Raw genomic sequence first — 10,839 nt, 5'->3', positions numbered from 1 at the left:
TCTATATTCATTAGAAGTAGATTATTTTGAATTAAAGCTAAATACAAATTTAAAATAAAAAAGAAAAAAAACTTGCAACATGCATTCACAGCGTTGTAAGCACAATAACGAAGAAATTGCACTGAATAAATTAGTAAAAAAACACCTTTTTAAAACAGATTAAGCAATAGATGTACAATTTACTTATACTGACATTAAATAGTATTTAAGTATAACAAAAATGATGCTTTTTTTAATACATTTTATAAATTTGTCATAAATATCTGAAAATTGCACGGTTCGTTAATTTTGCATGTCAACTCTTTTTAACCGGATGTATTCTATTTAAATAGATTTATTAGTAGGGAATTGAGTATTTAATGGTTATGGACTTTGGTATGAAAATATACATTTAGCAGGGTTGCCACAGATCAAGCTGAGAAAAATTTCCTGACGTTTTACTAAAATTTTCCTGACCTTTCTAATTCAAACTCTTAACTTAAACTTATTCTAAAATACATAATCTTACACTTAAAACTATGTAAAGCTTTCAATCTAATTTTAATACAGGTTAAAACAACAGTTTTTTGCTTAATTCAATTATCAAACTTCCATTACATCACTTGAACCATCTGTGTATGATTGATGTTTGCAATAAACTGCTCTATCAGCAAAATACTTGTATTATTACCTTATAAACAAACAAATCTACTCCTAATCATTTGAAAAACTTGAGTTATTCTACAAAAAAAAAATAAATAAGTAATTTTAATCATTGCATACAACCTCTATTTAAAATTTTTTTTACAAATTTAAAAAACTTTGAAAAAATTATAAAGAGGTAAAGTGTACACAATAACTTGTTACATAAAATACTAAATTAACTGCTTAATTATAAAGAACTCAACTATTTGCTTAAACAAAAAACACTTTGATTGTAAAATTATGCTAGATAAACTTTTGTGTATATATCACAGTTTCTCTATGGAAGTACAGATAATCAATACTAAAAAACTTACAAAAACTGCTTATTCAAGTAGGGTAGTTGTTCAATATGTTCATAGAAAAACTTTGCAGTTTTAAAAGGATAATTTATAAACTTATAGCAGATTAAGGCATTGAAAATTAAAAAAATTGTAAATTTCTAGGAAAATTTTGCATTTTTAGTCTGACTTTAGAGGATTTTTAATTAAATCATTTGAAGGCTTTGGAATTTAAGGAATTTTGTAAATTTAAAATGACAAAATCTGACTTTTTATTATATTGTCAAATTTCCTGACTTTTCCCTACTTTTATTCAAAAACCCCCCATTATTTCCTGACTTTTGTCATTTTTTTATAGTTTTACTTGACTTTTCCTCATTTCCTGACCTTGTGGCATCCCTGCATTTAGAGATGTGGCCAGTTTACTTTTTTTTTAATTGTCATGTACCCGACCTAACAATAGTGACACTACGTGCAAATCTGACACTTAACAATACACAGAATATTGAAAAACCTTATTAAATTTACTCAATGATTTTACAAATAATTACAAAACTTATTTAAAATAATATATATAATAGTTATTTAAAAAGTATTATATCGCAATGCAAGGTAATAAATAAATTTGAAAGCAATTTTTTACATAAAATTCTGAAAGCTGATACGTATTTACCTCAAATAAAATAAATATTCTAAAAATTTTAAGTCAAACGTAATAATACATATGTTAAATAATGTTATTTTCAAATAAACTTATATAAAAGTATTTTTTTGAAGTAGCAGTCTCGTTGATAATATCAAATAACATTTTGCTGTTATGCCAAGCAGTGAAAAAAGTGTCTGTATTAGGTGGTGTTTATGAAAATTTTAAAGAAATTATTAATTAAAAATTGTACATTTTTAAAAGTATTAATTACTCTATATTTCCTAAAATAAATTGAAGACAGCGTTCTATAAAAATGGCTTTAATCTATCAGTGCTAAGGCACATCTAAAAGGCTTGTACTCTACTTTTAATTGTACAAATAATTTCATTTAGTAAATGGAACGGAAATTGCATCTTTAATTAATTTAGCTAAAATAAATATTTATAAAATGTTAATTGTTTGTATACAAAATAGTTTAGCTAAGTCTAAAAACTATTATAATAATAATTTAAAAACAAGACTGCTGTTTAAGACTACGATTCATCATATCCTTTCCACTTGGTTCTGTCAGGAGCAATGTAGACTCTAATTCCGTTTTTAACACAAGTCACCACACCCAAGTATGCAGTCCTCGGAACCCCAGCTTTAAAATCGTCCATGATACCAAGTAGTTTCGCATGGCTCTTAAACTGCTGTGGGGTTGAGTACTCAATTCTAACTGGGCCTTTTGTCTTTTTAGCAGTAATATCACGTACAGAAGAGACTAAATTACAAAAGTAAACTTTGTTTAAAAAGTTGTTGTCGTAGTTTTGTTTTAACAAATAGTCTGTATTGCTGAAATTTCCAAAATTTTTATTAAGTTCTATAAACTTTAAATGCTTATCAAAAAACTGTCCGTTGGAAACACCCTTCTTTCCAAAAGTTTTTGTCCTCGAAACTTCAGGTCGAATGCAAGACCTGCCTTTTCGTTGTGGCACATCTCTCAGCCAGTCATCCCAAAAAGACTTCGGCCATTTAGGTTCTAGCTCTTGCCAAAACTTTCTTGTTAGCATCCATCCTAGTCCAGGAAAAAAGTCAGTTCTATAAAGAAGCGAAGCGGCATTGACGTCAATCTGGGATGATTTTCCATTGTCATTCCAAGCAGAAATGCAAAATAGTGAAGGGTCGTCAAATAAAAGATGCCTCGTCGATCTAAAATACTGAAAGAAGTCTGGTGAAATGTCAAGATCGTCTTCTACAATAATCACTGTTTGCGCCTGAGGGTAAAGGCTAAACACTCGATTAAGAGCCCATTTATAATGACCTGCCAGTTTGTAGTAACCCAAAAATATTTTCTCTTTAGCTGGAAGTGTAACATCAATTGGGTCGTGATGAATATGAAGCACCTGTTTGTAAATACAATGCATAATTTAATAAAATTTTAAATTATTCAATAGCAATGTATACATTAAAGTCAATAACTGTATAAAACACTAATTTCATGTTAGTTTTCAGAACTTTCACAAATAAAATTTAAAACAACATATTCTTTAATTTTAATTACATTTTTTTAACTAAATATGTAAACAGAAAACAAAAAATATGTAGTTCTTAATGACTTTTGTATTAATATTTGCTATCAATGCAATAATATAGAAATAAACTGCATACCTTCTTTTAAACTTCTTCTCTTTAAATCTATTTTAATATTGCAACAAAAAAACATAATAACAACAACTAACAAAAGATATTAAGATTTATGATTCAAACTAAATTCAAGACAAAACGCATACTTTTTTTTTGCAAACTAAAACAATTCGGGCATAAACATTAAAATAGAAATACTAAAATATATAGACAATATAAATTTAGATTGACAACTTGTTTTTGATTTTTATATTTCAAGAAAAGAAATTTTAACAACAGATGAAACAGAGTAACAAACAGATAAAACCCTAGATTTTTTCAAATGTATTTCTACTTTAAGTTTAAAGTTAGTATAGATATTTTTTGTTTAATTCTTAAGTTTAGGATACTTAAAATCAATTTTCCTAGACTTTTTAAGTAAAAAATAACAAAAACAGAGTATAAGTTCGTTTAAAAATATATAAAACAACTAAATAAACTCTAACAGAAATAATTATCTTTTAGTGGATTAGAAATCATTTTAGTATTTATTATGTCAACAACTGATAATATGTATTTTTGTAATTTTAAATATAATTGTTTGAATATTTTTTACCTGATCTTTGAAGCTATCAATTACATTTGAAGTTTCTAAGTGATAACCATCTTGACTAACAATGATTGGAAATTCTTCTTTAGAGGTTCTAGTATCGATTAATTGTTTTATACATCTATTTACTGTTACTCTATTAAAAGCTGTGACCAGAACTGGTGTAGTTTGTAGAGTGTTTTTTTCTACTATTTCCTTTATTTGTTCAAGTGACTGTTTGAATTTCAGTTTTTAGTTGTTGCATTATTTATTTAAACTTAAAAATAGTTTTTTAACTTAAAATAATTATTTATACAGCCAAAAGTAAAATAACTATTTTTCAAGAGAAATTCAGTATAACTACTATAGCAATACTATAAAATATAACAAGTAAAAATAAACTATAAGTAATCTAGAAAAATTTAAATCAAATATTTAAATATTAAGAATAAATTTTTTTAAAGCTGTAAATAAAATAAATCTGATAACAAAACTAAAAATAAATTAAAAGTAAATCAACAACAGAATAATACAATAATTGACAAGTTTGGTCTTACAACTTAATGATACTTAAATTATTGACATATGCAGGGTTCTATCAGAAATAAAATGAAACTTTAGACTGAAAAATAAAAACCAAGGTAAATTTAAGAAAATACTTTAGATAATAGCGTTAGAAGGACCTGATTTTTCTATAAAACATTTTTATATAAACTCACTTTCATTACTTTTTATTGATCGATTTTAATATGTTAAAACTTATTGGAGTTTCCAAGAAAAATAATATATCTTAATTTAATTGTATCTACTTAACAATATGGTGTGCACAGAACTTTTCCTTTACTTATTTTCCGTGCACTGATTTTTAGTTTGAGAAAATCACTGACTTATGTTACTGTTTAAATAAACTAATGTTTTACTAACTTTTGCTAGCAATTTATCAGTACAGAGTATTCTACTTTCTTCGTTATAAAAGTATTTTACTTTTGTATGATTAAGTTTGCTTTTAAAAACCTTTGAGAACTTGTTATATAGTTTAAAGCAGTGAATTACAATATTTTCAAACCTGTTTTTATTTAAGTACTGAAAACTAATTTCGGCAATACTAGACTATTCAAATTGAAAACTATGAATATAATGCTAATATATAATGTAAGTAAGAGTTAAAAACTGTTAAGGCCATAGGGGGGTAAGCCATGTTTTTTACAAATTAATCTTATTTTACAGAATTCTTTATAAGCTTCAAGATGCTTTTTATCATTTTAAAAAGTTCGAATTATTTTTTGAGATATGACCAGTCAAAGCCGGGCAGCATAACAGGTTCCCTATGGAAAGGGAAAACTAAAACAGCAAAAAAAGACTATTTCATTTAAAATCCATCTCCTCCTACATTTTTCAAGCAATCTTCTTCAAACTTACACAGTCTAATCTTTATACAATAACAAAAAAACAGTACTTTGGAATTGAAAAAATTTTATGTAAAATTTTTTTTGTGAAAAAAAAAACATTTTTTTTTTCAATTTTTGTGATAATTTTTTTTTTTTTTAATTACTAAAATTCTAAAGTAACGTTTTTTCCTTTTATTATAAGGAACGTTTCATGAAAATTTGAAGAAGATTGCTTAAAAAATTAAGGAGGAGATAGATTTTTAGTGAATTTTTGAATTTCCAAGAAAATTGACCCGGAAAAAATTTGCGGTCCATACGTTTATATTGAAACATTTTCACAAAAAGTTAAATATCTCAAAAGTTAAATGATATTTTTTAATTCTATAAAAACTGGCTTATAGTTTGTACTAAAAGCTTTTATATAAAAGCTAAAGTTAATTTTTGTAAAAAAAAATGTTGGACCCTCCCCCCTATGGCCTTAATTTATCTTATAATTTTTACTTTTCTTAAAAAAAAAGACAAAAAATTACCCTTTATAAACTGATTTTAAACTCAAATTAATGTTCTTTATATAGTAGAATAAATTCTATACACTAGTGGAAAGAATGAAAACTATTGGTTTATAGTGTCATTAAATCACAATGGATAGTATTTTTTTTAAACTGTTAAAATAAGCACAGGAACAGAATTTTAGTAGATCAATATATTTAATAAATATCATAGGCCCTCTGAAAACTTTTAAATGTTTATTTTTTGCTCAATTAAAAATTATTGAAATATCAGCATATAAAAATGTATATACAAAATAGTAGTGTAAGAGTAGGCAAAATTAATTTAAGTATAAGGAAAACCTGTTTTTTTAATTTTTTGTAAATTTGGTTATTCAGGTAAATAGGAACCCTGTATATGAATTTCTTATACGTTAACCTTAGCTTGAGTGTTTTATTTAAAATAACTTTAGTAATCATAAAATAATAAACTAAATTACTAAGTTTGTTTCAGATAAAGCATGTTTACCAAATACCTGAAGAGGTTGGTTGTTGATGTTTTTAATTTCATCACTTAATATTTTTTTGCGACGCTGAGAGTCTGCTAACATCTGTTTCAAGTTAGAATATATATAAATTAACTATTAATATAACCATGACCTAAAAATTCTATATACAAACAAATTTAACAATACAAGTTAAAAAGAAAATTAATTACCTAGTAAACACAGAAATGCACATTATTTTCAAGGTACTATCTATAAACTATTTATATATAGAAGCTAACTTTTTTATTATATTCTATTTAAGCTAGATCATACAAAAATTTAAATTAATTTATAAAAGTTGACACTATTTACACTACTAAACAAAAGTTTTTTTGTCATAATACAAAACTTTTAAAGCAGTATATGTAAAAAAAAACTACTTCAAACCTATGTAAAACCATTTTAATTTTTACTTAAATGTACTTATTCAAAACTAAAAAAATAACTATAGTATTAGTAATTATTATTGTGTACAATATTAATTTAATAAAAACACTCTGTTACAAAATAAAATGGTCATACACCATTAAAGCACAAGTATGTACTTAAAAAAAACTATCTCAAAATCATAAAAGAAATAAACAACTTTTCAATAGAAATTTTCAAATGTAAAAAAAAAAAAATGTTTGTTGTAGATTTTATAACTACAATAAAGATAAAATATGTTATGGTAATGAAAAGAAAAGAGGAACAAGGTTTTAAAAAATTTAATTTCATTGTATCACTAACAAAAGTAACACTGCCATAAAAGTAATTTTTTCCTTAAAAGTTTCTATTCTATGTTCATAGAAAATAATTATGAATAATATAAAATAGTATAACTTCAATACTGTAGTACTTTTTTAGACACTGAATCTTACAAACATCATAACAATTTACCTTAGAAAAAAAAAACATTATCTTGTAAGTAATAAACAATCTAAATAATATATCAACTACAGTGTATATATGTATCTAAGATTGTGCTACTATCAAAACTTAAGTTTATTTATTTTGATAATTCATAAACAATAGAAGAATTTACAATTAAAATTTAATCTAGTTTTCAAAAGTAATAACTAGGAAAACTTTTAAATTTGCAGAATAAGTATATTTTTTAATTAATAATAATTTTAAATTAGAAGCTATTGAACTTTTATTTAAGCTTTTTAGCTTACTTTCTCAACTTTAAGTTCAGACTCGAAGAGAATTTTTTCATTTATGTTCACATCATTATATCGCTTGAATATTTGGTTCGCATCTAGCTGTTCATCATTAACAGAAAGTGCAACTTGGGTATGGTACATGTGAAAAAGTACCACTACCCAAACAACACACAACAAAGTACCAATAAACAAAATCTGTTTCTTTCTAATTACCATTTTTTTCCATAACTAAGTGAATTAAAACTTTATACTAGTTCTAAATTATAAAATTATTAATTGATTGATAATTTTGTTATTTTACTTGATTATTTAAGTTTTTATCATTGCTTTTTAAAGCTTTTTTAATTTAATATTTGTTTAAAGTATCTTTATTTCCCAAAAAAGTAACTATATATTAAAATAATAAGACTTAAGTAAAGATTGCTTACAACAATAATCAGCTATCAAGTTGCTGAAAATTTGTAATTTTTTGTCAAAAACAGTAATTCAACATAATATATAAGCTTAACACAATTTTAACTTTTCTTAGTGTGGCTTATCGTTTATTATTTGAACTCGTGTTTTATTTTAAATTACACATAGTTTATAACTTTGACGCATAAATAATTAGCTTATAATTTAAGCAGAAAAAAACATTATTAGCTTCAGCACTAATTTCAACCCCATTACAAATAATTCCATTTGACTTTTGCAACTTATTTTCTTAAAAATATACGTTTTAACTTAAGCACAAAAAGTTTAAAAAAAAATTAGGTTATGAATGTTCAAGAATTATTAATTGCTGAAAATATTTGTTAATAGCAGGGGGAGTTAAACACTTTTTACAACTTGATACTATTTTATACAGTTTAAACTAAGCTACATACAACATGCTTTTTACAGCTTTTTTGAAATTCAAAATAACTTTTATAGCTGGGTAAATCCAGAGAGTACAATAGGTTCCTTACAGAAGTAAAACAAAAAATAATCTATAACAATCTATCTTTTACACCATATGAGATAAACACCTCAAATTAACAGAACGTGTTACTTAAAAAATTGTAATTTAGTATTTAATTTTTTTTTTACCTTTTTAGTTTGCCTTCTGCTAGAGACCTATGAAAATTTGCATAGTTGATCGATTAATCTCAAAATTTACAATTAAGTTTAAAAAAACATTAAAAAGAAACTAGTAATTATGACGTTAATGTAAAAAATAAAACTATCAAAAAGTAGTATACCCCTTAAATCCTTAAAAATTTTTATAAAAATAGAGAAATAGTAAAACAACTTGTAAAAGATAAAATTTAAACTTAATTAAAAAATTATAGCTTCTAATCAAATAAACTTTAGAATTTAAAAGATTATTTGTGCAGTTTATTAAGACAATGTATACTCAAATTTTAGATCACTAATATCATTACTGTAAGTATATGCTTTAACACTTTATGCTTACAAAAGTTTATTAAAAGTACCTTATTTATTAAATACTACACTTATATTAATTAAAATTTCATTTTAAAACCAATGATTATCTCAATGACAGGGTTGCCTTTCATTGAGAAAAAAAACTGTAGCCTTAGTGACTATAACTAATTTTTTTAATTTATTTAAAAAATTGAAGTTGCAATAGTAGTCTTGAGATTTTAAAAAAATTGAAACTAATTTCAATAGCCTGAGTGTGTAGCAACCATGCAATGAGCTCAAAAGTATAAATAGTTTTTGAGAAAACAATAAGATGTTATATTTTTCACATTATCAACGACTTCAAATAAAAATGAGTAAACTAAAGTTTTGAGTAAACAAATGTTAGTAATTTATCTCCATAATAGAAATTGATGAATTAATTAGTTAAACTAAAAACTAAAAATATAATTTAAGTAATGCTAGCCACAAGATTTAAAATTTTACTTATAATTAAAATTAACAGTATAAAACTAATAATTTTGTATCAGTAGAACTACAAAATATAAACTATTTTAAACTGAAACATCTAAAGTACATTTAAAACAAAACAAAAAACTAGCCTGATATTTTCAAAAAATATAATCTATCCTGACTTAACCTGATAATTCCAAGTGTGTCAAGCATGCTAATTTTATTGTTTTAAGAATTAGCACAACACTGCACAATAAAAAGAATCCATAACTGCTGATATATCATACTGTAGAGTGTAAATATATGTATTGTATTTCATAAAACATTATTATCTTTACAGATCAATCATTATTGAATACTAAATTAACTCAACACATCAATTAAAAAGTAATCCTCTAAATAAATTCTGATACCTGATTTTGACTTTGTTAAGATCCACCAGGCACATATACAATCTAGTAACTATTAATCAGTGTTTAAGTCTAATATGTCGGCTTGAGTACATTAGTACTGAAGGACTAGTTATTGGATAGTCATAAAGTTGACAACACTAAATTTATTTAAACACAACCTTTAAGAAACTGTCAGTTTTTATGTAAACTCTTTGACTTTAAAACTAAAGTTGCAGATATTGAGTTTTGAACAATTTATTTACTTTAACTTTTAGACTCTACCCACTAATAGATGTTCCAGTACTAATTAACTAAAGCTCGCTTGGCTACATGAAAGACAAATTCACTGTGACTATGTCTGCCTGATAAAACTCTATGAATATAAAACAAGGTCACAGCCTAAGTTGTTGTTTGTTTGTTGCTGTTTTGTGCTTATTGTAAGGGGTAGGTGTCAGAAAAGCAGTGTCACTTTAGCACGGGTTGTCACTTTAGCACAGAATGACACTTTAGCACGGAATAATTTTTGAATGTTCATTTAAATGATGTTCAACTATTTAATAATTTTCAAGTTAATAAACAACAAATGCAAAAATTAATTCTAACACTTTTGAAAGTATTGTCTTTAAAAAATTATGAATGAAGTTGTTACTAGCAGCACTTTAAATTAAGCTATTTTTTTAAACTTTTAAAACAATAAAAATAGTAATTAAGCTAAATGGGTAGAAAAACTATTACTTTATTTATCCTTTTAGTAGTCTCTATATAATTTTTACAACACATAGATAAATATTTTTTAATTGAGATACGAATGCAAGTAGAAATTAGAGGTACTTGACAACTTTATGTATCATGATATTTAAAGCTATATGTATTTAAAAAAAAGTAAATTTTTAATAGGCTATAAATTTATTAGAGCTTTTAAAAAATGAAGATAAATAGTTTAACAACATTTATAAACCTTTATATATCTCATCTTCTATTTAAAATTTACACTTTAAGTTTAACCTTTAAAAATTTTTTAAGGTTTTTTTAAAAGTTTTAAGAAAACTAGAGCTAGTATATATCCTAGGTTTAAAAAAATAGTTTTATTTCAAAATAGTAACAGCATCAAAATATTTTCATTAAAAATTATATAGTAAAATAAGTTAATATAGTTTGTACATTTATTTGCTTCAGTTTTAATTCAAGCTTAAACTTGTAATGCACTTAAAGCTAAATG

General features: G+C 24.5%; 1 protein-coding gene across 1 annotated transcript; it reads right to left on the bottom strand.

The window, feature by feature from the left end:
- Positions 1-208: 208 nt before the first annotated feature.
- On the bottom strand, positions 209-7,613 carry LOC145834019 (alpha-1,3-mannosyl-glycoprotein 2-beta-N-acetylglucosaminyltransferase-like). Its single transcript, XM_082941327.1, has 4 exons — positions 7,384-7,613; positions 6,215-6,289; positions 3,830-4,036; positions 209-2,993 (listed from the first exon to the last, which is right to left on the bottom strand). Exons 1-4 carry the CDS (start codon positions 7,585-7,587, stop codon positions 2,142-2,144), a joined length of 1,338 nt encoding a protein of 445 aa, XP_082797453.1. The 5' UTR covers positions 7,588-7,613; the 3' UTR covers positions 209-2,141.
- Between the last annotated feature and the right edge of the window lie 3,226 nt (positions 7,614-10,839).

This window comes from Thalia democratica, chromosome 4, assembly GCF_965202585.1.
Source record: "Thalia democratica chromosome 4, ktThaDemo2.hap1.1, whole genome shotgun sequence".
In the NCBI taxonomy this organism is placed as follows: domain Eukaryota; kingdom Metazoa; phylum Chordata; class Thaliacea; order Salpida; family Salpidae; genus Thalia; species Thalia democratica.
Note: the sequence above shows the minus strand (reverse complement) of the source record. Positions and strands in the feature narration are given on the sequence as shown.

Bases quoted from the DNA above. Each gene is read 5' to 3' on its own strand.
- LOC145834019 (XM_082941327.1), bottom strand. From the start codon at position 7,587: ATGGTAATTAGAAAGAAACAGATTTTGTTTATTGGTACTTTGTTGTGT. The intron at 6,290-7,383 runs GTAAGCTAAAAA...AACTTGAAACAG, and splicing joins CTGAACTTAAAGTTGAGAAA to ATGTTAGCAGACTCTCAGCG. The intron at 4,037-6,214 runs GTATTTGGTAAA...AAATTCAAACAG, and splicing joins TCAACAACCAACCTCTTCAG to TCACTTGAACAAATAAAGGA.